Below are 26,174 nucleotides of genomic sequence, written 5' to 3'. Positions count from 1 at the left end.
CTGGGTGGGCGCGTGTGAGCCGTGGGAGGTGGTGGCTCGGCGTGGGAGGTGGTGGCTCGGCGGCTGCTTCTCATCCCAGACTGCCCCCCCCCCCGCCTTTTCTGACTGGGCGCGCCCGAGGCTCTCAGTGTGGAGGGGCTTGGAGGGGCTTTCTTGTTCTCTTTGCTCGTTTGTTTGTGGCGGTGGGGGGTGTGTCGGGGGTTGAGCCTGCGAGGCAGGCGGTCTGCCGCGGAGCTACATCCTTGCCTTTTCATTGCTTTTTCCTCTTTCCCCTTTATGTTTTCTCCTTCTCTGGAAATAAGAAAATCGTGAGCTTCTTGGAAACCAAAGCATCCAGGAACTTGGCGGGTGGAGGGGTTGGGTTAGTTACTCTTGTGAAACTGACTTTATTTTGGATACCGAATGAAATCTTCGCTTTCTTTTCCTCCCTATGTAGCTGAGGAGAAGAAAGCTTTACCTAATCAGGAGTTAGGTCAAGAGAATGGCAGGGGAAAAGAGGATACAGAAGGTGATGGCGGCGATGATGATGATGATGATGATGATGATGATGATGATGATGATGATGACGACGATGACAACGACGATGACGATGAGGATGATGAGGATGAGGATGAAGAGGAGGAGGAGAAGCAGGAGCATGGAGGCTCACGGGGGACCAAGCCCGTGCAGGGTCAGAAGAGGTAAGCTGGTTCTGAGACAGAAGAGTCGGACTGTCTCACGGGAAACCCGTCTCCCCATCCCATCCCTGCAAACGCTGGGTACTGGGGTTGCCAGCCCTGGTCCTCAGTTCTGAGCCCACCGGGTTTTGGCAGAGCAGGGAAGAAGGCCTTCACCGAGAGCAGTGACGAGGACAGTGAGCTGGACGAGAGCGACAGTGCCAACGACAGTGGCGAGGAGTTGGCGGGGAGTGACGGCAGCGGCAGTGCCGAAGAGCTGGAGGATGAAGGTGCGCCATGGGGGGGGCGGGGGGGAGGGGCATCATCTTTTCTTTTGAAACCAGGGGTCACCAGAAATGGGCATTGGTTTCGTGCAGGCTGCTTTGCGTTCACTTGTTCAGCCTCTGTTAATGTTATTTGGTCTGGGGGCCACACTCGCAGTGCTAAGGGGCCGTTCCCAGCTCTGGTTCTGGGGTCCCCGCGGGCAGTGCTCAGGGGCCCTTGTCGGACTGCAGAGCGAGCCGGTGCCCACTCAGCACCTGGAGCTGCCTCCGTCCAGGTGCCTTTAAATAGGGCCCCGAGGGCCCCTGTTGAATTCCTGTCTATGCTGAAAGTGAAACCTTGCTATTCTTTTATTCTAAAGTGGTGGGTTTTTCCTCCCCCTTTTTCCTTTAATGAGTTTGGAATGGTGTTTGGGAGTTAAAGTTCTTTCTTAGGGAATTGGAAACCTAGCTGACTGCTAAGGCACCATCTCTCTCTTTCTCTCTTGATGATCATCCAAATTGAATGAAGACTATGACAAACAACATACTGCATCTTAACACCCAGGTGGCTTTTGAACTGCTTCCTAAAGTTTGAGGGGGGTGGGCTCGAGGTTGCTGTCCTTGGTGGTGCTCAGTACTCCCGGCTTAGTGCTCAGGTGTGTGGGGACCGTGGGGTGTTGGCGCCTGAACCTGGGCTCCTGCATGCAGCGCCTGTGATGTCCCCCTGGTCCCTGAATGACTCTCATGCGTCGCAGTGAGCGTAAAGAGCTCTTGTGGTCGGTCGGGGAGCCGGGGCACGGCTCAGGGTGAGTGCGCAGCTGAGCAGCACGGTGGGGGTTGCTGCTGCTCCTGCGAGGTGTGGCCCCATGTCCGGAACAATAGACTCTGTGAGGGGATGGTTAGCAAAAACTGCAAGCAGATCCCGGTGCTCCCTTAATGTTGGGATTAGCTTGACCGAGTCGCTGAGAGAGAGTGCAGAGAATGCAGAAAGCGTTATGGAGTGGGGAATGATAGCTGGAACTCGAAGCTGTCTGTCTGTGGGTGATTACGTTTGAGGGCCACACCTGGCAGTGCTCAGGGCTGGGGTCGCTCCTGTGGTGTGGGGATTGAGCTTCCCCGCGTGCAGCCTGCTGCACTCCAGCTCTTGAGCTGTCCCTCAGACCCTTAACACAGGGTTTGATTCATTCCTCACGCCACTCCCCCTTGCTTCATTTCTGAAAGTCTGACGTGTGGGTTTGGCCATCTGAAAATCTGGGGGGGGGGGTGCCAGAGAGATTCCAGGGGTTGGGGTGCATATGGCCAACCTTGGCTCAGTCCCTTAAGCATCACCGGCTGTAGTTCTCGGGGCCCTGAGCTCCGCCAGGGTGACCCCTGGTACTGGGGTATTCCTGGTACTGCTCGAGGATGTGAGGCCCGAGTAGCATCGCATCTATGCGTCCTTGCTTGGAACCAAAGGCCCGGTTGGCTAAGAATCACGAGGAGGGGGCTTCTCTGGGACTCCGCAGGCGCCGCCTGCTAAGCTCCCCCACAGAACCCTGGGAGGACCAGGGAGATGGCTCAGGGGCGGGGTCACGAAGGCCTGGTAAGCACAGGCCTTCAAGTCAGTCCCCTGCAGCACCACTTGGTGTGGTCCCGAGGTGCCCGCCAGCAACCCTGAGCAGTGAACTATCCATGAGTACCTGGAGTGTCCCCCAGGCCCCCTGAGCACTGCTTGAGAGCCCCCCGTTCCTCCAAAAAAGAAAGAAAACTGGGAAAACAGGTTTTTCCTGTGAAGCAAGAATGGTAGGCCCCTTAGGGTCTTAGATGCTCTTATACCGAAGCACTGTGGGAGCTTTTGTCCAACTGCCCAGATTCAGGACCTTCCCATGGTCCCTCTTGAGAAATCACAGGAGTGATACATGATGAAAGAGAAGCACAAGAGTGAAGTGCATAATACAAGTATGAAAAATACAAAAAATTTCCTCTCCACTCCTCTATCAGTATCTTTCCAGAAGTTTCCTGTTAAATCCTCTTACTCGCATGTTATCCTGTCTGTCTATACTCACAGAGCGATGTCTGCTTTGATCTCGGAGGCATCAGGTGCCAGGGATTGAACCCAGGGCCTCGGCACGCGAGGCTGTGCTCTGTCACTTGAGCCAACCCCCGGCCCAGTAGCTCATCTTTCGTATTGCTTTTCTTTAATGGATGGTTTGAGCTCCTTTTTGTCTGCTTTGTTTGTCTGTCTGTTTTATTTGGGGGCCATACCCAGCAGTGCTCAAGAATTTATTCCTGTTAGTGCTCAGGGACCATATGGTGCTGGGGATCGAATCTGGGGTTCCTGCATATAAAACCTGCACTCAGCCTATTGAGGACTCTCTGGCTTTCCTTTGTTTTGGGTTATGGATGTAAGCAAGATTTTCTTTTCTTTTTTTTTCTTTTCCTTTTTGGGTCACACCCGGCAATGCACAGGGGTTACTCCTGGCTCTGCACTCAGGAATTACCCCTGGCGGTGCTCAGGGGACTGTATGGGATGCTGGGAATCGAACCGGGGTCGGCCGCGTGCAAGGCAAACACCCTACCCGCAGTGCTATCACTCCAGCCCCTAAGCAAGATTTTCTTAACCTTAAGAAGGTAGCCCTTTATTTTAGAGCTTGATGAGTCATGAATCTTTTTTTTTTTTTCTTTTTGGGTCACACCTGGCAATGCTCAGGGGTTAAATCCTGACTCTACACTTAGGAATCACTCTTGGGATGCAAATGCGCTCCCCCCACCCCCCACACACTGTACGACACATCCAGCCCTTGCATAAGTCTTTCAATTTGTTCTTTCACTCCTCAGATACCCAAGTCTCAAAGAAAAAGAAGAGGAAATTACCCTCTGATGTGAATGAAGGGAAAACTGTTTTTATCAGGTATGCCTTTCTTTCTTGACAATTGCTGTGATATTACTTTCATGACTTTCTTTTCTCTTTCTTCTTCCTTTTATTTCCCCTTTCTTTTTCTCTCCGACTCTTGAGTCCGGGAACACACCTATTCCCGGCAACCTTCCAAACTGCGAGAAATGTAGGTGAAGCAGACTACACAGAAGGTCAGTAGCCAGGGACTCGGTAGCTTACCGTTATTTAGATTTCAGGTTTTATAATTGGGTTGGCATTTGCAGCGGCACTCGTCTTCAGCCGCCGAACATGTCTTGTTTCTGGCCTTCGTGTTGGGAAGCGCCTGGAGGGGGCGGGTGCTCTCAGGGCCCCAGCTGATCTCTCTCAGCATGCCTGTCTGACCTCTGAAGCTGTGTCTCGCATCGAGGAACGTCTCCCACTGTCACCGGGAAAGTCACAGTGGGCGCTGTGGGGAGGGCGACTTTGTCTCCCGAAGACACTGCTGTTTGGTGCCGGCTGGTAGGTTAGTTTTCGTAAGGCGGGGGTAGCTTCAGTATGATCGGGGTTCCGCCATACAATGTTCCAGTACCCATCCCTTCACCACTGGACATTTCCCACCACTTGTGTCCCCAGCTTAAGTGAGGCGTTTCTTCTGTCAGGGTCCTCTAGGAACACCAACGTATTCATACGGCAATTTCAAACAAAACTGTTAGCCTCAGGCCCACCTTCTTGCCCTTTCTTGAGTACCAGTGTGCTGTGGCCATTGGGTCCTATTTAAAAGGTGTGTATTTTATCCTTTTCTACAGTCTTTTAAGATTGTTTTTATTTTTATTATTTTTATTTAATTTTATTTTTTTTGCTTTTTGGGTCACACCTGGCGATGCACAGGGGTTACTCCTGGCTCTGCACTCAGGAACCACCCCTGGCTGTGCTCAGGTGACCATATGGGATGCTGGGAATCGAACCCGGGTCGGCCTCGTGCAAGGCAAACGCCCTACCCGCTGTGCTATCGCTCCAGCCCCATTAAGATTGTTTTTATTATATAAGTAATTTATGTTTAGGAAATTTAGGGAATAAGCAAAAAGACACCCAAAAATTAACGGTCACCATTCAGAGATAGCACACACATTATGCATATTTACAGAGCTGAGTTTAGCCCACACAGTCTGTTCTCTAGTCCATTTTCTTCCTTAACAGCCTATCTTTCTTTTTTTTTTCCTCTTCCTGTCTTTGGGCCACACCCAGCTGTGCTCAGGGCTTATTCCTGCTTGGGATCATCCTAGTAGACTATTTATGATGCCAGGGATCCAACCCAGGTTGGATGCCCACAAGGAAACATCTTACCCACTGTGCTATCTCTTCAGCGCCCCCCCCCTTTTTTTTAACAGTTTTGTTTGAAATTGCCGTATGAATACTTTAGTGTTCATAGAGGACCCTGACAGGAGGAAAAGAAACGCCTCACTTAAGCTAGGGACATTGGTGGTGGGAAATGACCACTGGTGAAGGGATGGGTATTGAAACATTGTATGCCTGAAACCCAATCATGAACAACTTTGTAACTCTGTATCTCATGGTGTTTCGACTTAAAAAAAAATAATCTGTGATGTTAGCACAAAGGCTGTCATCGTGTGTTTTTAAATTAATGACAAACTTAGGAAAGTAAAAGTGGGGAGAGGCGGAGCAATAGTGCAGTGAATAGGGCACTTGCCTTGCACACAGCTGACCTTGGCACTCCATATAGTCCCCTGAACCCACCAGGAGTGATCCCTGAGCATTGTGGAGGGAAAAAAACAAAGATGGGGTGGAGGGGTAGAGGAGGAGGGTGATAAAACTCTACATGACATGATATGTCCGATTTCGTGGAACAGTGCATCAAGACTAGGGACTGTCATATTGCAGAACATCTCATCTCAGTCACTCCATGGGCTGTCATGGGCTATAACATCATTTAGGGTCTGTTGACTGAGGACTAGTAAGGGAAAAGGTTGGTGCGAGTGCAGAGCAGAGAGATCGTATAGTGATTCAAGACGCCGGCCATTCACGTGCTCACAGTGGACCTCAGTGTCATCACTGCAGACCCTAGTAGCACGTATGGTCCACTGAGCACTGCCAAGAGCAATCTTTGAGCTTACCAGGTGTTGTCCCAAAAACTAAGCAAAAAGAAAAGGAAAGGTTGATTTATTCATCCTCACGAATGTGCGCAGTTGGGAACTGACAAAGCTGCATTGTGTTGAAACTTTGTAGAACGGAATCTTCCTACATATTTTAATTCCATCAAGAAAAATCATGTGGTTTCTTTTTTTTCTCTTCTCCCAGTACTTAGCCGGCAAACGTTACCATGTTTGCTTCTGAATTGTTTTGAAGGGTTTTCTGACTCTTACAGTATTTGAACTGCAACTGAATTCTATAGCAAAATAGGAGGAAACAGCTAACTGCAGGAGGGAGGGGTAAAAGAGGGGTGAGATAGAGAGAGACTACTTTTTTCCCCTCTGAGGTAATCGTGTGTGTGTGTGTGTGTGTGTGTTTGTGTGTTAGGGATTGAACCCAGGGCGTCACATGCAAAGCAAACATTCCACCACTGAACTACATCTCTGGCTCTTTTTTCTCCCCTTTTTTAAGGTCTAACATTCTGTGAAGTGAACTTGTAGGATGACATTGGGTTGTCTGTGCTCCTCCCTCAGGGAGCTTAGGTTTATTGAGTTACTCTCACGACAGTGCGCCTGAGGCACACCCGATCCCATCAAGCACTGATAATCCTATATTGCTTTTCTCTTTCCTTTATGTCACTTGCATGGTTTAGCAGTGTCCTTTTTGGATAGACACAGGAAGACAGTTGATGCTATGTTTTGTAACATGGGAGTTATTGACTCCAAAATAATATTTACTCCTGGGCACCCATATTTACTTGACTTAAACCTCAATTGCCCTTAGTTCCTGGCACTTCAAGAGCAGAGTCCTCAAGAAGGGGCTGGATGGACCCAGGGCAAGCGGTAAGCTATCCTAGCATGAAAAGGAAACAAGCTAAGCGCCAGAAGTATAATAAGTTAGGAGCACAGTCATGGACAAATTCTGTCGTGATCCAAAAAGAAGTAACTGAATAAGGACCTTGCTGGGGCTAGGAAAGACTAAACTGGCCTGAGGACTGTGGTCTGGAATATATAGTGAGATGTTCCCAGGAAGAGCCAACCTTTAAGCTTAGTATATCTTACTGTGTTCATACAGAATGGCTAGAAATACTGTAAGAAGTAAATTTACTATGATTGTTTAAATGGATTACTAGCTGAGGAAAGGAGAAAGCAAATTCCCTGTTTGGAATCCCGCCCTTGAGCTGATCTCCTAGTAATCTGGAGTGCTGAACCCTCAGATAAGATTTTGTCCTTGAGTTAATCTCCTAGAACTTTCCCTGAAGGAGTGGCTTTACCTCTGTTTATTGTTATGACAATGTTCAACAATGTACCCCCCACCCTTCACGATTTCTATATAACTATGCTGTACGGGGAGAATGGGAACCATGGTAAAGAGAGGACTTTGAGGTCTACGAGAGAGACGAGGATGATGAAACTCTGACCAAAACTACGGCTGCAATTGTGCTGTAAGGGGAAGATCAGACTGTGCGGGGGAGGAGACAGAAATAAACTGACTACCAACCAGCCTGGGGCCCAGGCCCTTTTTCTTGTTCCCCTCGTCCTTCGTCCCTCCGTCGCCATCATCCAGCCTGGGATGGCAGCTCTCGGCCATGAGATGCTCAAGTCCCGTGCGCCACTGCGCTTTTTCTTTTGAAACTCCCAGTGAACTGGTCTAAGTTCACAGCTCAGTGAAGTTTTTCTCTTACACACACACACACGCGCGCGCGCCCCTCGGCTCCCTGCTGTGTGCAGTTCCCCTCCTGAGCAGAGGAAAGGAGGGTGCTCGGGGTACCGGGGGATCCCCTCCAGCTGATGTCTGACTCCCCGGTTCGAGTTCTCACTCTCCCTGTTGACCTCGTGACCACCATGTCCTGTAGGAACCTGTCGTTTGACTCCGAGGAAGAAGACCTTGGGGAGCTGCTGCAGCAGTTCGGAGACCTTAAGTACGTGCGCATCGTCTTGCATCCAGACACAGAGCACTCAAAAGGTATTTGTGGGTGGACCGGACAGTCAGATGTGAGAGTGGAGTGTGTGCCGTTCTGAGGGGGCCACGGTCTCTTCTCCAGCCCCGTCCGTGTTTGTGGCCCACAGCCCAGCAAGGGCGTTCCGAGGTTGGTGTCTATGCTGTCAGACTCGGCGCCTCTAATGGCACTGCCGGCCGTGATTTTTGTCTGAGTGTCCAAAGCCCTTGCCTGTTTGCTTCTAGGGTAATGAATTCCATTTTGTTGTTCTCCTTTGAATTTCAAATGTGAGAACGTCTCATGGATATTAATCATTCCCCATCACTTCAGATTACTGGCATCTTTTTCAGTCGCTTTCCTCAGAGAGGGAAGCTGATGGAAGCTTCCGTGCAGTCGCAGCAGTCAGCAGGAAAAGTGTCGAAGGAATGCTGCCTTGTTTGGTTTTTTTCCCCCTAAAGCATTTCGCAGCTATCAGGCTTGCCCATCCCTCATTCCGTGGCACTGTTGTTTGGGTAAGCATCCTTTTGGCCCATTTATCATCGTTTATTTTATTACCTGCAGTCGTCTTCCTAAAGAAGGGCATTCTTAATTCATTCTGAGGCTTGCTTGGTTCCTCGGAGATCAAGCAAAAGCTTAGAACTCAAGTCCCAGAAAGAGTCCCCTTCAAAGTTTCTGAGTGCTCTGGAGCCTAGCCACGGATTAAACACTTCCATTCTAATCCTTGTTTCCCAAATTGATGAGATCTGATCATTTTGGGTTTTCACTCAGCTTTAAAAAAAAAAAAAAAAAAAGATGTAAATAAGGCAGTGTGATGGAATGAAAACTGAACTGCTTCCCAAAGATTAGGGCTGTAATCCCAGCTAAGCCACAGCCAGCTGGGTGAGTTTTGGCAAGTCATTTATCCACTGTGGACTTCAGTTCTTATCTGTAAAATGAGTGGGTTCAACTAGAGTAATCACTTAAGGTGCCTTCAGCATTATTATTCAATTATCCTTCTTGGATCGCTTCCATTTGCAGTATGCTTTTCTAAAAATAGGCAATAGAATTGCATAGGATGTTCCAGTTGGGGGAGGGGGCGCGTTGCTTCACTTTGAGGTCGTCTCTGTCCCTTTTTTGAGTGCAGGAGCACAGCCATACTTGAAGAGTGACTGCAGTGTAGTCTGCGGTTGACTTGTTCAGTGTCTTTCTTGCTTGATTAATTGTATCTAAGAGTTAATGATATTAGTAAATAATAGTTTTTTTTGTTGTTATTTTAAAATGCATTGTCCTCTCCTAGCGTATATTAGAAATTTCTGACTTTTCCCTCCTGCTGACATGGCCTGGCCTTGTCCTGTAGTTCATCTCTGCCAGCAGGCCATTTCTGTGCCCAGAAGAGGTAACCGAGGATGTGTGAGGATTGACAACGGGCTAGGGAGGCGACTTAAAGGGCTGGAACACCAGTTTGAGCCGTGTCTGGTACGTACCAGGTTTCTTTCCTGGCACTGCAGACCCTCCTAGGCATTACCTGGTACAGCCATCGTGGCCCCCGACCCCTCTGGGGAGGCTCTCATGCTCGGGGGTAAATAGGAGATTGAAATCAGTTCATAGACCCTGGAAATTCCAGTTTACCCATTCAGAGAGAAGTGCCCGTTTCCTTCATCACTGTATCACTGTCATCCCGTTGCTTATCGATTTGCTCGAGCGGGCACCAGTAACGTCTCCAATTTTGAGACTTGTTGTTACTGTTTTTAGCATATCAAATACTCCACGGGGAACTTGCCAGGCTCTGCCGTGTGGGCGAGATACTCTAGATAGCTTGCCGGGCTCTCTGAGAGGGGCGGAGGAATCAAACCTGGGTCGGCCGTGTGCAAGGCGAATGCCCTACCCGTTGTGCTGTCCTTCATATTGGGCAAAATGTGGAATCTACCTTTGAGCAGCATTTTTGGCTGGTAGGATACACGCTTTGCATGTGTGTGAGGCCCTGGGTTCAACCATGTGGCATCTAAGCAGCCCCCAGCACTCCTCGGTTTAGCCTGCTGCAACCCTCCTACCCTATGCCAGGGCAGCAACAACAGAGAAATCTCCTTCCCTAGTACTTCTGACTTGTTTCTATTAGTGCCGGGCACTCTGGTCGGTGCTAGAGAGACAGAAGCTCTCAAGACCGTGCTCCTGATTCCTGAGACACTTAGGCTGTGGGAAGTCGCCTCCTGAGCAGGCTGGACTAGGCATGGACCCTTAACTGTGTTGGAGGAGAAGCTGGAACACCCCCTAGACGGGGGTCATCAGGTCAGCCTGCCACCCACGGTCCTTTGCAGTTGTCAACTGTCATTCACTGTTCAGCTCCCAGTGATCTAGGAAATGTGGCGCTGTTCTCCCATGCGCGGGATATGTAACACTTTAATCTCTTATTTCCAAGAGACCCTGGGTGGGTGTTTTGACTGGAAAGGAGAGGTGGGCCCAAGAAGTTTAGGAACCTCTGTTGCGGGGCATGGGCCATGAAGTAGGCCCACTGTTTTCTGGGTCACTGCTGTGTTCCCCCAACAGAGGCCAGGCCTCCCAAGGGACACATACGCCTTCACCAGGTGCCTCCCAAGTGACGGTGATGCCTCTGAGGTCTGTCGTTCCTGTCTCAGGGTTAAGTGGTCTCTGCTGCAGGGTTTAGTCCTTAGAGTGCAACCGTGGAGGTAGAATTCAGTGGGAAGCCAGAATTTCGCTACTGTGTTTTGTGGATTGCTTCTAAAGTGAGAGGTCGATGAGAATGCAGTTCTGGAAGGCACTGGGGAAGACAAAGGAAGTTGTCATAGAGTTTCTGGGTAAGCTGGGGGCACTGTCTTACCTGACTCTGCGCTTTCCGTGCCTGTGGCAAAGAACCTGGCGAATGAACGCGCCTTCACGGGCACGCGGCCTTCGCCTGGCTGCTGGCGGCGGGAATACGGAACCTCACCTCGTTTTGTCTCTTGGTGCAGGTTGTGCGTTTGCCCAGTTCATGACACAGGAAGCAGCTCAGAAATGCCTTGAGGCAGCTTCTGCAGAGCCTGAGGTAAGGAGAGGATGCTGCCTCTTTGAGAGAAGGATCCCTCTGTCCTGTTTTCTGTCACCCTGTAGCACGGGCAAGAGTGACTCCCCAGGCAGCACCTGGCACTTGCACAAAGCCCTGCTGTGCCAGAAAGATAATAACCGCACGGCTGACATCTCATGAGCACTGCCCGGGTCAGGCCTCTACGGACATGGTCTCATGTAGTCCCTCCTCGGCCTTAGAGGGTAGGTAACCCAAGTATAGGAATTGACCCTATTTTATAAGTGAGGAGACAGGTAACGTAACGTAAGTTCTGTCGATCCCTGTGTGTGAACCTGCAGGTGAGGTTAATAGCATGGAAGACAAGAAGGGGTGAAGACCACCTCTGAAAGGGAAAGTGGGTGATAGCGACTTTCTCAACAACCACGTAAAAGTCATTTGGAGGTAGAGCTACCGCTTACTGCCATAGTCCCTCGACAGATTCGTAGCTTCTTTAGAATACTTCGAGCTGGCCTTGTCATACATCACTCTTCTCAGTTTGGGTCTACTTGGAGTCTAATCAGCTTCCATAGAATGAGAGTTTTGTTTTTGTTTTTTTTTTGCTTTTTGGGTCACACCCGGCAATGCACAGGGGTTACTCCCAGCTTTGCACTCTGGAATTACCCCTGGCGGTGCTCAGGGGATTGTATGGGATGCTGGGGATCGAACTTGGGTCGATTGTGTGCAAGGCAAACGCCCTACCCGCTGTGCTATCACTCCAGCCCTGAATGAGAGTATTTTTTGGTTTTGGCTTTTGGGTCACACGTGGCAGCACTCAGGGCTTACTCCTGGCTCCGTGTCCTCAGGGATCACTCCCGGCAGTGCTCGGAGGGACCATATGTGGTACTGGGGACCCAGCATGGGTTGGCTGTGTGCAGGTCAGGTGGCTTCGTGGCTGTGCTCTCCTTTGTGGCCCTTGACTTGCATTTTTAAGAGGGAGGGTGACAATGTGTTCCAGGGTGGCGGGCTTAAATTGAACGGCCGGCAGCTCAAGATCGACTTGGCAGTGACACGGGAAGAGGCTGCAAAGCTCCGGACAAAGAAGGTGAAGAAGCCGACTGGAACCCGGAACCTCTATCTGGCCCGGGAAGGCCGTGAGTAGCGGGGGAAGGGACTCGCTCCGAGTAACTGGCCCTGTGCCGTGACGGTGACCCCGGGGAGGATATGTGCGGGGGCAGGTTTCAGATGAGAAACCCACAAATTCTCTGTCACTCTTGTTTACTGTTACTGCTCCATGGCAGATGGGCTTTTCTGTTAGGAAACCTTCACCCAGTTTTTGCATTAACCAGTCCTGCTCTCTTTCCTGCCTTGCTTGCCTGGAGACCTTTCATCAGACGATTGGCAGGGCAAGGAGGGAGGAAAAACTCTTAAGTACCTTTGCTGCGTGTCATCATTTCTAATGAGAGGTTTTCTGAAGGTGTTGAAAGTTATGACTAAAATGACTCTTGGATTATTCATGGATTTAAATGTAGACTCAGTATCTTTCCCTTAATGCCAGAAAGGTCTCCAGAAATTAGCTTTAATTGTAAAATAAAAGGAATCCTTTTCTCTGGGTCACGGAGTGTTAGCTTGCCTCTGGCACAGCTGCGTGGCCCAGGCTCTGCGTGGTAGTCCATTAGCCTCTGCTACTTGACCTCTGTATGGCAGTTGGCTGTTTTCTATATGATTATCTCATCATGTCGTAACAGCCCCCAGGTATGTAAGGAACAGCGTTTCTATATAGGGCTGATTATAAGGGGAGCATTGTTTGCATTTCAAATGCCTAAAAGGTGTTGACGCTCAGAATTTCTTCTGGACCTTACCTTATGATTTTAGATATATACAAGAAGCTTCTTGAGGGAAGAAAAAGAAGAATAAAAAATCACAAAAAAATTCAGAGTTTTAGTCCTTGAGAGTAGCTCTGAGCCAAGAACTTAGCCCTGTAGCCTATTTCTGGACCTACCCAGATGCCTCTATGTACTCGCCAGCATGGTCCTCTGGGCCCTGAACAGAGAGCTTGCGTCACTCAAATCACATTCCTCTTGTTGCTCCGAGAATATTCCCTTGCCAGCGCCTTGGCCTCACTCCCCTCTCTCTGCAGTGATTCGTGCCGGGACGAAGGCTGCAGAGGGTTTGAGCGCTGCTGATATGGCCAAAAGGGAACGGGTGAGTAGAAGAGGCCCAGATCTCTGGTTCTGCACGGCTTCCCAGTCCATGATCATGATGGAGTGCTAGAGGTGTTCATCAAAGCGCCACTGTCACAGACTTCATTTACACTCTTGTTAGAAAATGCACAGCAAATAACCCAGAATTACGTATAATAGTTTTACTTTTCAATGTGGGGTGGGCATGGGGTTAAACCCAGGTCCTCAGGATATGCCTGGCAGTTGCTCTACTTCTGAGGTATTTCCCTGGTAGGTACCTCAGCATTAGGAGCCACTGTAACAGCTGCCTCTGATTCTTTATTTCCTGGTGCTCAGCAGTAAATGTTTGCTAAACTGTATTCTTCTAGAGTATGCAGTCAAACTTTCCACTGTGTATAACTAGGAATCAGCATAAATACAAAGTAACACATAAGGCACATCAGTGGAGGCATGTAGCTTTGTGTTAGAAGTTATGTGCTGTATGCATGAGGCCCTTTGTTCAGTCGTTGGTGTGCGCGTGTGTACATGCTTGCACACACACATAATATTAGTGTGTGAATTGGCGTTACTAGAATAGATGTGAGTCTTTTTTTTGGGGGGGGGGTCACACCCAGCGATGCTCAGGGGTTACTCCTGGCTTTGCACTCAGAAATTACTCCTGGCGGTGCTTGGGGGACCATATGGGATGCCGGGGATCGAACCCGGGTCGGCCGCGTGCAAGGCAAACGCCCTACCTGCTGTGCTATCGCTCCGGCCCCTAGATGTGAGTCTTAAGAGGTAAAATGTCCACTTTAGTGTGGAGGTTAATATCTTCAGATTATAAATCATATCAGAAAAACACTGTATTGTTTGTGTTTGTTTGGTTGGTTTTTGAGCCACACCTGCATTGTTCAGAGGTTACTCCTGGCTTTGAACTCAGGAATGACTCCAGATGGTGCTCAGGGGATCATTTGGGATGCCAGGGATCAAGCCCAGCTCAGCTGCATGCAAGGCCAATGCCCTACCCGCTGTACTATCGCTCTGGCCCCCAGGAAAACACCATGTTGTCATGCAAGTTTCCATTAATAATTGATTAGAAGTTCCTTTGCTGCTTGCTACGCTTGTTAATATTAGTTCCCAGTAATTTCCCCACGTAACTTCTCAAATGCTAAATCACCTATGACACTTAAAAAGGTGCATATCCATGATCAGAATTGCTTCAGAATGGGCAGATGGAGCTGGCTTTGGTTGTAAGCATCTGGAAATTATGGTATGGGATAGCAGGGGTGGGAGGGACATTGTGTGTCTTTTTTTTTTCATCACAGTGCAATAATGGTACACTTATTTTTCTCTTAAAATCTTTTTATTTTTTTTTTGAGTAAGGTTATGTGTGTTATAATTCTTAACAGACACAGTGTTTCCTGGGAGAAAAACCAGACCTTTGAACTGGTGAAGGGTTATAATAGCTTCCTCAGAAATCCCTTGAGATTTCATTTCCCAGATGTTCTAGAATTTTCTAATTTGTTATGCGTTTGTCAAATGAGGTGCAGCCAGAGAGTGAAGACCTGATGAAAATAATGTATCTAAAATAATGTATTGAAAACGTGTTTCAAAAAAAAAGAAAATATCTTTCGTTTAGCCTGACTTTCAGAAACATAAAGAAGCCCGCCTCCTCCCTTAGGGGTCTGCAGGCCAGTGCAGCGGGCAAGCGGGCTTAGTCGCTGTGTAGTCACGGCCCAGCTGGAGCCGAGCCTGTCTGTGCCGTTCCTTGGCCTCACGGTGGCAGAGTTGAGTCAGGATTCTGTCAAGTCTCTAACCGAAACCCACTTCTTTTTGCAAGGACTAGATGCTTAGCTGTAGTGGTGAAAGATAGAGGTAAGGGAATAGACAGGTAGCACAGTATTATTTCTTTTCTGCTCTTGGCCAGATTTTGAGTTCAGGGTTTTCTGTCTGTTAATGTTTTCCACTTCATGTCAGTGGTTTTTGGATTTAGTTTTGACCTTTGGGCCAGACCCACCCAGCAGTGTTCACCATTTACTCCTGACCCTGCACTCAGGTGTCATTGCTGGTGGGGCTTGGGGTACCACAAGCATGCTGGGGATCACACCTGGGTCGGTCCTGTGGGGGCAGGTGCCTTACCTGCTGTGCTATCGCTCTGGCCCCTTACGTCAAGTCTAGAGAGATAGATTTTTTGGGGGGTTGTTTTTATTTCTGTTTTTGTTTTTGGGCCACACCTGTTGATGCCCAGCAGTTACTCCTGGCTTTGCCAGTGAGGAATTACTCCTGGTAGTGCTTGGGGACCATATGGGATGCCAGGGATGGAACCCAGGTCAGCCATGTGCAAGGCAAGTGTACTACTTGCTATACTATCGTTCTGGCCCCTGAGAGATGGAAATTTTTACCTGTCATTATGGCTTGTAGTTGAAAACATTGGAAGCTTTAGGAATTTGATGTAAGGTCAGCGTTCGGGGTGGATTTCCAGTTCCTTCCGAGAGCAGAGTCCAGGATCTCACACCGCCCGCATCACACAGACCCAGCTTCCGTCAGCTGGGCAGCGGGAGGAGGCTGCCAGCCCGGCCTCCCTCCTCTTGTCTCTCTGTGGTTCTGGGAAGGATGGGCCTTGGGCTTTTGTTGGCTCAGGGGCTATTTGTAGTTCTCAGGGGTCACTCCCCTCTTTAGGTGGTGCACAGGGAACCCTCCAGGCCAGGAATTGAGTCCACCCCTCTCACATTCAAAGCATGTGCTCTAGCCTGTTGAGCCATCTCCTTGGTCCCAGGACCCTGATTTTGGCAGAGGGGGTTGTGTTGTTAACACTTAATTTTTTTTTCTTTCAGTTTGAGCTGCTGAAGCATCAGAAACTCAAGGATCAGAACATCTTTGTTTCCCGGACCAGACTCTGCCTGCACAACCTCCCAAAGGCCGTAGATGACAAGCAACTCCGAAAGTTACTATTGAGTGCCACAAGCGGGGAGAAGGGCGTGCGGATCAAGGAGGTAAGAGGCCGTCCTGCCGGCTTGTCTGACGGAGTCCGGCTGCTCAGGTGTTTCAGGATGTGGCGCTCACAGATCCTGAATCTGGATGTGGGTTTTTGTTTTTGTTTGTTTGGGAGCCACACCTGGCAGTGCTCAAAGCTTACTCCTGGTTCTGTGCTCAGGGCTTACCCCTGGTGGTGCTCAGTGGGCCATAGGTGGTGACAGGGATCTAATTGGGGTTGGCTCTGTGCAAGACAAGCAGGCGCCTTCACCCCTGCACTGTCTCTGGTTCCCAGATTTGGTTTGGAACGCTCTGCCAGGAGATAAGTCTTGAGTTCGGCTCCCCCTGTCCCTTTTTATTTTCTTTTTCTTGCCTGGCCAATTGCAGCAGAGTATACGGAAGTCTCTGCCCTGGTGAATTAATTTGGCAAGTGTTTCTTGAATGTCTGTTGTATGCTCAGCATTAGAGCAGGACAGTAAGGTTAATTTTCTCGCAGAGAAATAGACTGTGTACTTGGCTTTCTGAGAGCATTTCCCTGCCACTTAGGCTCTGGCCCTGAGCGTTTTCTAAGCACAGAGGTGAGCATGGGCATAGCAGGGGTCCTTGGCAAACACCAAGACTTGGCCGGGCGCTGTGTGAAGGCAGAGTTTCCTGTGGGGCACAGAGGCCTTCACGTGCCTCTGTCGTGGCACTCACTGGGGTACTGCCCTGTGTGCGCTGTCCTCTCTCCCGTCCAGGTGAAGCCTGGGAGGGCAGGTGTCATCTTTGCTGTAGCACCGGGCACATGGTAATCTCTTGGTCACTCTCTTTGAAAAAGTACCAGCCAGTGTTAGGAGTGTCCTATGGCCTGTTTCATCACCAGAAATGGTTTTCCTGATTTCTTAAAAGACTCATTAAAATAAGTATGTTATTGGGCCAGCTCAGCAGTAGAGAACTTGCCTTACATGTGTGAGGCCCTGGGTTCTACCATCTGCATTGCCAAAAAAAAAAAAAAAAAATTGACTAATTAAGGACTAAGGGACTAAGGCCCACCAACACATTCCTGACCCTACTCTTAGTAAAATGGCCTAAAGTGTTGCTGCTGTACATTGTATAATTTCTCCTGTCAGTATCCACCATATTTAATACGTAAATATTTGTCATTTCAAACCTGCTGCCATGGGTCTCAAAGGGTTGGAGCACAGACCCTGGCGTGCCCAGTTCTAGGCCTGATGCACACGGCCTCTGGGATACCTTTAGGTGTAGCCCTGGGAACTCCCACTGCTGATCCCGAGGCTCCAAAAGCAGTGAAACACAAAACCCCAAGTGAAACCTGTTGTTGCTGAGAGTGCAAGTTGTGTGTATTTTGCGACGTTTCGTTTGCTTACATGCATTTATAATACACTTATGTTTATTGTATTTTGCAGCTTCCCCCTTTTTTTCCATATATTTAAAAATAGTGACTTAGCAAAAGACTAAGCTTCCTGAATATGGAAACCTCAGTTTTTGCTTTTCTGGATTCTGCTACAGTCCGCGACACAGTTCTAGCCTCAGAATAGATTCTGGATGTGTATACCAAGCGCAGCATCCCGTGCCCCAGCCACTAGACTTCTGCCTTCTAGGAAACTGGCTTTCGGGCCAGTGAATAGTGTGAAGACAGTTTCCCCAGCAGCCTCGCTCACCTCAGAGGACGCTTGTTAACTCTGGCTTCAGGATGTAGGGGAAGGTCATGACAGGAGGATCTGACCCAGGCAGAGGCCGCTGCGGCTGCGGCTGCGGCTGCTGGTTCTCCTGAGGCTGTGCCGGGCCCCTCTGGTGACGCCTGAAACGTCTGTTGGGTGAAGCCACCAGGCCTTGCTCTGTCCCCTTTGTAAGTCCCTTTTAGAGGGGCTGCAGAGCGTCGCGGCCTCTGGGCAGTGTTTCTCCCGTACTTTCATGCCGATAGAACCTGAAAGTACTCTGTAGCTCTCAGTTGTATGTACTATTTCTTTTTAAAAAGCAGTTAATGTTTTTATTATTTATTTTATTTTATTTATTTTTTTGCTTTTTGGGTCACACTCAGCGATGCTCAGGGGTTATTCCTGGCTCTGCACTCAGGAATTACTCCTGGCAGTGCTCGGGGGACCATATGGGATGCTGGGAATTGAACCCAGGTTGACTGTGTGCAAGGCAAACGCCCTACCCACTGTGCTATCACTCCAGCCCCAAGCAGTTACAGTTTTTCCTTGGGAAGTTTATTTTATATGCAGACTTAACTTGAGGTCTGGTTTGATGCCTGTCATCTCTTACGTTGCTGTAACCAAATATCTATTATTTGTTTTATGCTCTCAGTGGGATATTTTAATAAGACAGGCATTCTAAATGTTCTAGCACAATTCCTATGGCGGGGCTACAGATGGAGAGTCTGGCCCAGTCACCCTGTTTCTTTCTTTTAGTTCTTTCTTTCTGTGTTTTCCCCCTTTCTTGGTTTTTGGCCCCGATCTGGCCATGCTCAGGGGCGCGTATGTGGGCTGGGTGTAGAACCAGGGTTGGCTGCATGCAGGGCGGGCCTGACTCTGCTCCCAGTGACCTTCTCACGGAATCTGTTCAGGGGCCGCCGCTCAGGGTCTCTGTGCCTTGTTCTCCCAGTGCAGGGTGATGCGAGACCTGAAAGGCGCCCACGGGAACATGAAGGGCCAGTCGCTGGGCTACGCCTTTGCCGAGTTCCAGGAGCACGAGCACGCGCTCCGCGCCCTGCGCCACATCAACAACAACCCGGACATCTTTGGGCCGCAGAAGGTGAGCCTCGGCCTCCTCTCCTGTCCGAGCCCCGCCCAGCCCTGCCACCCCCATCACGCAGGCTGCTCATCGAACCCTCCCCTCCCCTCACCTGTGCGGAAGGCGTGGCGACTTCTGACATGCCGGAAAGGGGGCAGTGATGGGGACAGATTGGCTTATCGATCACGGTGAAGAAAGAAGCCTAACTAAGGCTCTCCTCCTCTCCCTGCCCTCTCTCCTTCCCTCTCTCCCTATCTATCTCCCTCTCTCCCTCTCTTCCTATTCTCTCTCCCTCTCTCCCTCTCTTCCTACTCTTTCCCTCTCTCCCTCTCCCCTTTTCCCTCCCCTCTCTCCTTCCCTCTCTCCCTCCCCTCTCTCCCTCCCCTCTCTCCCTTTCTCTCTCCTTCTCTTCCTACTTTCTCTCCTTCTCTCCCTCTCCCCTTCTCCCTGCCCTCTCTCCTTCCCTCTCTCCCTCCCCTCTCCCTTTCTCTCTCCCTCTCTTCCTACTCTCTCTCCCTCTCTCCCTCTCCCCTTCTCCCTCCCCTCTCTCCTTCCCTCTCTCCCTCCCCTCTCTCCCTTTCTCTCTCCCTCTCTTCCTACTCTCTCCCTCTCTCCCTCTTTCCTTCTCCCTTTCTCCCTCCCTCCGTTTCCTCCCTCCCCCTCCTTTCTCTTTCTCTCCCTCCTTGGTTTCTCCTCTCTCCCCTCTCCCTTCCTTCTCTCTCCTCACTCCTCTCTTTCTCTTCCCTCTCTCTCTTCTGTCTTTCCGTCTCTCCCTCTCTCTCCCCCCCTCCCCCACCCCTCCCTGTGTCCTCTCTCCTGTCTCTGCACAGAGACCAATAGTGGAGTTCTCTTTGGAAGATCGACGGAAACTTAAGATCAAGGAGCTGAGGATTCAACGCAGCCTGGTACTGACCTTTACAACTGGCTCTTAACATCTGTCTGTTTTCCTTTTGATTGCTTGTGTATTTCTTTTTGGACCCTGGCAGAGGGTGCTCAGAGCCCACTCCCGGCTCACTGATTGGGGGTCATCCTTTCTGTGGTATTTCCCTCCCCCTTCTTAGATGTCTCTGGGGGTGTGAGGCTGATAGCTCTAGGACTGTTCTTCGGAGGAGGTGGAGGGTCATGGGCCTGTGAGCCTGTCGGTGCTCAGGGCTGTTCCCAGGGGTGCTGGGGGTCCCACAGGGGTGCTAGGGATCAGACCAGCGTCACCATGTGCAGATGAGTGCCTAGCGGCCTCGCTCTCTCACTGGCCGCGGGGCTGGTTTCGACCTGGCCTGGTAGAGAGGAAAGAGCAGGGCCTTTGGAAACAGAAATGCTCGTGTTCCAGCCCTGGCTCTGCCCCGTCCTTGCTGCACGTTCCTTGGCAAGTGATTCCCTCTCTCAGTTTCAGTTCCGAGTTGTAAAATGGGGCTGACAACTTCTGGCTCGCATGATTGATGGAAACTGAGTGCGGTCGCCTGCGTCATCTGTCTCGCACGCTGCTCGGTCACCACGAGCGCCGTGTTCTCTCTCGTCCCCGCTCTCCCAGGCCCTCAGGGCCCGACGGTCCGGGGTACCAGGGCTTCCCCCCCGCACCGAGGCCAGGCGGTCGCAGTCCTTGTAGGGTATCCCCTGGCCTGGCTGGCTGAGAGAGGAGCAGTTTCCCCAGTTGAGACAGTGGCTCCGGCTTGGAAATCCTGGCGCTGGTTATTGTTTCAGGTGGCTTAGTTATGCTACAAGTAGAGTTCTTTACCGCCTTCACCAGTTGTTTCAGAGGTAATTCTGAAGCTACCAGCTTAAAAAAGAAAAGAAGGGGCTGGAGAGATAGCACAGCCGGTAGGGCATTTGCCTTGCAATGCAGCCGACCCGGGTTCGATTCCCAGCATCCCATATGGTCCCCTGAGCACCGGCAGCGGTAATTCCTGAGTACAGAGCTAGGAGTAATACCTGTGCATTGCCGGGTGTGACCCAAAAAGCAGAAAAGAAAAGAAAAGAAAAGAAAAGAAAAGAAAAGAAAAGAAAAGAAAAGAGAAAAGAAAGAGAAAAGAAAGCCACACGGTTCTGTTTGGAAGAATTTTCTCGGTTTCCCTATTCAACTTAGAGACACTTTAGCACTTGTTGTTTAATCCTTGCTTCTGTATGCATCTCTTTCTTCTACTTAGATGAGTTTTTTATCTTTTTTTTTTTTTTAAGGGGGGGGTGTTGCCGGGTGTATATCTGGCACTGCTCAGGGTTTTCTCCTGGCTCTACACTCAGGAATTACTCCTGGCAGTGCTCCGGGATGAGATGCTGGGACTCGAACCCAGGCTGGCCTTGTGCGTGCAAGAGCAGCGGCCTGTCCGCTCTGCTGTCTCTCAGGCCCGTAGATGAGGTGTGACTGCAGAAACTTCATTCCTTCTGTCCATCCCCTCACCCTGTAGAAATAGGGACTGTCACACAGAGATGGAGAGGAGAGCCTGTCTAGATTGTTAAGGTGTAAAGGTCAAAATGACAAGGTTATCTCATTAATTTCACTGGAATCTTTCTTTTTTTCTTCCTTCTTTCACTTTGGTGCAGAATAAACCCCAGCATCCTCCTGCCTTCCTTCCTAAAGCCCCTCCCCCGTGGCCTTCTCATTCTGCTGCCTCTCATTCGATGCAGGTTACTGGTCTTTTGTTGATCCAGGGTTTGTTCTGGACACATCTAGTGGCATGCAGGGTTTACTCCTGGCTCTGTGCTCGGGAATCATCCCTAGTGGTGCTTGGGGGACCATGTGCAGTGCTGGGATTTTTCAACCCAGGTCAGCCGCGTGTACGCAGGTGCCTTGTCCCCTGTACTGTTCTTCCGGTCTTCACTCAGTACTTGTGCAGGCTATGTCTAGAGTTGAGAGAGTTCCGAAATTTTCCCTTATTTCTTATGACTTTTGATAACTCCTTTTGTTGGATATCAGATTCTGGGTTTGTGACTTTTTCTTTCAAAATGTTGGCTCTCTTGCTCACTCAGATGGCCTCTGACCTTTGCGCCCTAGAGGTGAGGGATTTCCCTCCATCCGGCTGCTTTCAAGATCTTCTCCTCATCTTTGGTTTTCTGCAGTCAAAATGAAAAATGCCTACTTGTAAATTTTTTGAGGTGACTTAATTTTATGTTGCTGTAGAATTTTTAGAATATCACATGCTTGGTGTTGAGTTTTCTGAATCTGTTGTTTTTAAATTATAGAAACTTGTTAGTCCTCATGACTTCAAATAGTTCTGGTATTCCCATCACAGATGCTTATTGCAGCTTTAACAGTTGTTCCGTGTCCCCGACTTACATCTTTTCTGCTGGCTTTGGAGTATTGGGCATGCATGCGCTTTGTCCATTTCTGCTTCTGGGAATGAAAATGGGGCCTGGCGACTCCACTTGGTAGTCATCTGTCACGGTGTTTGATTTCCAAATAGTAGCGGGTCACTGTTTGGGAAGACACCCCCTTCTTTCACCGAACTCCTTCAAAACGCTTGTCCTCTTCCAGCGAGTCACCCTCCCCCAGAAACCAGATGACAGCCTCTTGTTTCATGCAGCAGAAAGCGAAATCCAAGTCCCCCGGCAGCAAGCCGCAGCAGGGGCAGCCGGCGGCCGGGAAAGACCAGGCGCAGAGAGCAGCGCAGAACCGCACGCAGACACCGCGCACGGCCCCAGCCGAGCAGAAGGGGAAGGCGGGCGCGGCCTCCTGGTCAGGGTTCCAGACTAAGGCTGAAGTGGAACAGGTAGAGCTGCCGGACGGAAAGAAGAGAAGGAAGGTCCTGGTGCTCCCATCTCACCGAGGCCCCAAAATCCGGTGAGATGCTGCTGGTGCCTTGGGCTAGTGGGTGGCTGGGGTTGTTTCTGCTTTGCGCTTTCCCTCCTGGCCGTGTGTTTAGGTGAGAGGAAGCCTGGTACCGTGTGTGTCCCCTGGAAGGGTTGATGCGCGAGTACTTCTTCATCAGGAGGGTGGGTACTCTTGCACCACGGGAAGCAGGGCTGGACTGGCAGAGAGGCCTCGGAGCCTTCTAGAACTGGCTTTCCTACTAGTTACTGTCTTCTGCAGACCCTCTCACTTTTAGGTGCTCTTTTAAGCCGAGCTCCATCTGCTTCTGGTTCCCCCATGAGTGTTTGGGGCATCAGCTTAATGTTGTGAACCAAAGTAGATCTGTATGAAGTACTTGTTAAGTGATTTGGGAAGTACCTTTGAGATTTTAAATCAAAACACTGCTTTCCCACCTTCCCCCCCCAAAAAAAAAATATCATACACACATTATCTAGGAAATTCTGTGGCAGTGTCTCTTTTTAGAGTGACTTATCCTGGGCTTAGAAAGAGCTGGTATAAGAAAAGGATCTTTTTTCTTCTGGGCTTAAGAGGACCTCCAGGGTGCCAATTAGAGGAGGAAGGCAGGGGTGACACTTCCTTGGCCTCTTACTGCAGGTTGCGGGACAAAGGCAAAATGAAGGCTCTCCCTCCGAAAAAGCCAAAGCCCCAGATCAATCAGCGGAAGCAGGAGAAGCAGAAATCACCTTCCCAACAAGTGAGTATTTCATGGGGTACAAGACTCGGGCGGCCCAGCTCTGCAGGGGCTGGCAGCCTCTTTCGGCCCTGGAGAAACTGAACTAAGAGAAACAACTTCTGGCTACATGACTACAGCATTTATATAGAGAGAGATTCTTTTTTTTTTTTAAATTTTTTTAGATAAAAATTTTATTTTATTAATAGAGAGAGATTCTTGAGGCATGCTGTCCTAAGAGTAAGAATAGTGAGGTAATAACCCCTAATAACCCCATTTACCCCATTTACCAGTACTCAGCTGCTGTCTGGTTTTGCCTTTTTCCCGGTGCATACTTCCCATCCTGCACCCCTACCATAAAACAGACTCCTTGCCCGGCAGTGTCTCTGGTGATCCGTTGCTCGGCAGCAAACGTCAGAGTGCATCTCAGAGTGGTCAGGCCCCAGATGTGACACACCCTCTAATTATCCTACCCTCTGCAATGGGTTCTCCTTTTAAAAACAAATCTGTTCTTATTTTGATTTGGTGACACTCAGGAGTTATTCCTGGCTTGGTATTCAGGAATCACCCCTAGGGGACCATATGGGATGCTGGGGATCAAACCCGGGTCAGCTGCATGCAAGGCGAGCTTCCTCCCCACGGGACTCTCTCCAGCCCCCCAGGGCAAACCTGTTCTTAAACACATGAGGCCAGGCTTTCTTTCCCCTTCTCCGCTCCCTTCCTTCTAAGGAGGGAGTATTGTCTTCCCACTCCGACATGAAGTCATGTCTCTGGGAAGCCTTTGGCACTTACTGTCCCATTTTACAGTGCTCTAGCTCTGAAATCCTGTGACTCGTAATCTCGGTGAGGGCAAGGGCAGGTAATAATGTCCAGAACACTCATGGGCGCATTTGAGAACCAGGGCGAAAGCCTCTGAGGCTCCTAATTAGAGTCTCTGTGGAGAGTTCTCTGGGAAGCATTCGCTCTGAGCCGTTCTCTCTCAGAGCCCCCTCATGCGGTGGGCAAGATCTCTGGACCTGCTTGTTTCTCACTTTGGAGGCCTGAGAGTCGGGTTGCTATTCGTCTGAACATGATTTTGTTTCCTTGCATTTGTAGCCACCTAAGAAAAAGGCACCTAAGAAAAACAGGGCAGAGATGCGCTTCAACCAGCTGGTCGAACAGTACAAGCAGAAGTTACTGGGACCTTCAAAAGGAGCGCCTCTCGCCAAAAGGAGCAAATGGTTTGACAGCTGAGGGCAGCCGTGCGGAGAAGCTGGACTGTGCGCTCTTTGAGGCTCCAAGGCCCTGCTCCCCCTGCCCCTCTGTCGTTGACTCCGGGAAAGGACCCCTGCCCCCCTGCACTGCCCTGGGGGCCTCCCTGCACTGTGCACATCGGATCTCTACCCCCTCCCTGGTGTGTGGTTCAGGAACCACAAGGAGAATTACCAGGAAGACGCTGAGCTGCTTCCTGTATATTATCTGGAGTATTGTGTGCGGTTGAGTCTTCAGTTATTTCCCATTTGGAGTCTTTGTTCCTCAAGTGGAAGCAGTTGTAAGCAGCACTTTGCTGAATTTTGAAGATGTATATTTTATGAAGTGTCTTCTCTAAATGAGATATTTTGTGGCTTTTTGAATAACAGACGGTGTCTCACTTCTAATATGTCTATGAATCTTTTAATATTTACGCGCATTTTACATCTCTAATTCAGTTACATCATCCTTCATAGTGCAGAAATTGATTAAGAGCAGAGACAAATGATTTCCAGCGTAATCTCAGGAGGTGGGAGAAACTTGGGAAGTAATTGAAAGCAGCAGAGCCCGAGAGAACAGCAGCTGATAATTGTTTGCCAGATGTAGTTGTTCGGTGCTTGTTTGTCCCTGGTTTCAGCGGCCCACAAGCAAACAGCTCGACACTTGTCACAGCACCTAGCCCTAGTGACCGATCTCCTGCACTGTGTCCCATGGAGCACCTTCTCCCGAGGATTCCGGAAGGGAGTGAGGGCCAGAGAGAGCTGCAGCGTGAGGCCTAGATTCTAGTCTGATCTGACGCTAGCCAGTGGGTGGCTGGGAACTAGATCTGGACTTACCTGTGCCTTTGAGTGAGGACTCAGGTATAGGAAAAAGAATTTGAGGGGTCAGAGAGATCGTATCAGGGTTAAGGTTCTCGCCTTCATGTGGTTGACCAGGGTTTGATTCCAGGTAAGGTCTACTGAGCACTGCCACAGCGATCCTTTAGCACAGAGCCCAGAGTAAGCCCTGAGCACTGCCAGGTGTGACCCACACCACACCCTATCGCCCCTACCTCTTCCCCCCACCTCAAATTAGAATGAGGTATTCTGACTAAAAGTTTTCTGTAATTCTTGTAGCTCTAAACTCTTTCTAAAGCATTCCTGTCTGTATTTCTCTCTTTAACCTCGAAGTTTTAGAGGTCACGTAAGCTAGGAGGGTTGGTGACTTTCAGGGATGAAAATAACCATGTCCGAAGGACTGGGCTGAATCTGAGAATGTGGAAATGGTTGGGAGCAGACGGCAGTCTCCTCGCTTAGAGCCACATACTCCTGACGGGAGTGTTTGACTCAGCTTATGAAGCAACAATAGCATCACCACAGGTGCCAGCGGACTTGTTTGGCTGCTCATAGAAAAGGGGGTGCCAGATCAGTGGTGTCGTGAGCCCAGACCACAGCCAGCACGACCACATAACCACCAATGGGTGAAAGAAACCAAAATGTCAGATGGAGACAAAACATCCCGAGTTGATGGTTATTGAAACCAGTCACGAGTACAGAGAAATTTGCTTTTTTCCATGTCTTTGGACATGTGAGATTTTTCTAGAGGAAAAGTTAAAGTCAGATGAATAACTCAACTCGTCCCGACCTGCCTAAGAAGGGAATTCTTGGACTGCATCAACGACTGAGTGGGAGAGCCAGAGGGAGGCCAAGAAGTCACAGGGTATCTGATGTTGGCTTCGTATAAGGAAGGTGGCTTCAGGTGGCTGTGCGGGGTGGCTGGCGGGGGGCT

General features: G+C 49.8%; 1 protein-coding gene across 2 annotated transcripts in view; it reads left to right on the top strand.

Annotated features, from left to right (window-relative positions):
* Nucleotides 1-24,814, top strand: part of RBM28 (RNA binding motif protein 28) — a 35,079-nt gene extending 10,265 nt beyond the window's left edge. Inside the window, exons 7-19 of one of the 2 annotated variants that reach the window (XM_055122201.1) lie at nucleotides 437-680; nucleotides 813-946; nucleotides 3,737-3,809; nucleotides 7,777-7,886; nucleotides 10,806-10,879; nucleotides 11,853-11,988; nucleotides 12,975-13,039; nucleotides 15,831-15,989; nucleotides 18,577-18,726; nucleotides 19,536-19,610; nucleotides 22,224-22,477; nucleotides 23,102-23,201; nucleotides 24,273-24,814. In XM_055122201.1, coding sequence (XP_054978176.1) covers nucleotides 437-680; nucleotides 813-946; nucleotides 3,737-3,809; nucleotides 7,777-7,886; nucleotides 10,806-10,879; nucleotides 11,853-11,988; nucleotides 12,975-13,039; nucleotides 15,831-15,989; nucleotides 18,577-18,726; nucleotides 19,536-19,610; nucleotides 22,224-22,477; nucleotides 23,102-23,201; nucleotides 24,273-24,410 — 1,712 coding nt within the window. In that variant the 3' untranslated portion in view covers nucleotides 24,411-24,814. Of the gene's footprint in view, nucleotides 1-436; nucleotides 681-812; nucleotides 947-3,736; nucleotides 3,810-7,776; nucleotides 7,887-10,805; nucleotides 10,880-11,852; nucleotides 11,989-12,974; nucleotides 13,040-15,830; nucleotides 15,990-18,576; nucleotides 18,727-19,535; nucleotides 19,611-22,220; nucleotides 22,478-23,101; nucleotides 23,202-24,272 lie in introns of both variants that reach the window. The other variant, XM_055122198.1, reaches the window with a different exon arrangement.
* Nucleotides 24,815-26,174: the final 1,360 nt, after the last annotated feature.

Source organism: Sorex araneus, chromosome 1 (genome assembly GCF_027595985.1).
Source record: "Sorex araneus isolate mSorAra2 chromosome 1, mSorAra2.pri, whole genome shotgun sequence".
In the NCBI taxonomy this organism is placed as follows: domain Eukaryota; kingdom Metazoa; phylum Chordata; class Mammalia; order Eulipotyphla; family Soricidae; genus Sorex; species Sorex araneus.
This window is presented reverse-complemented; position numbering and strand designations above follow the sequence as displayed.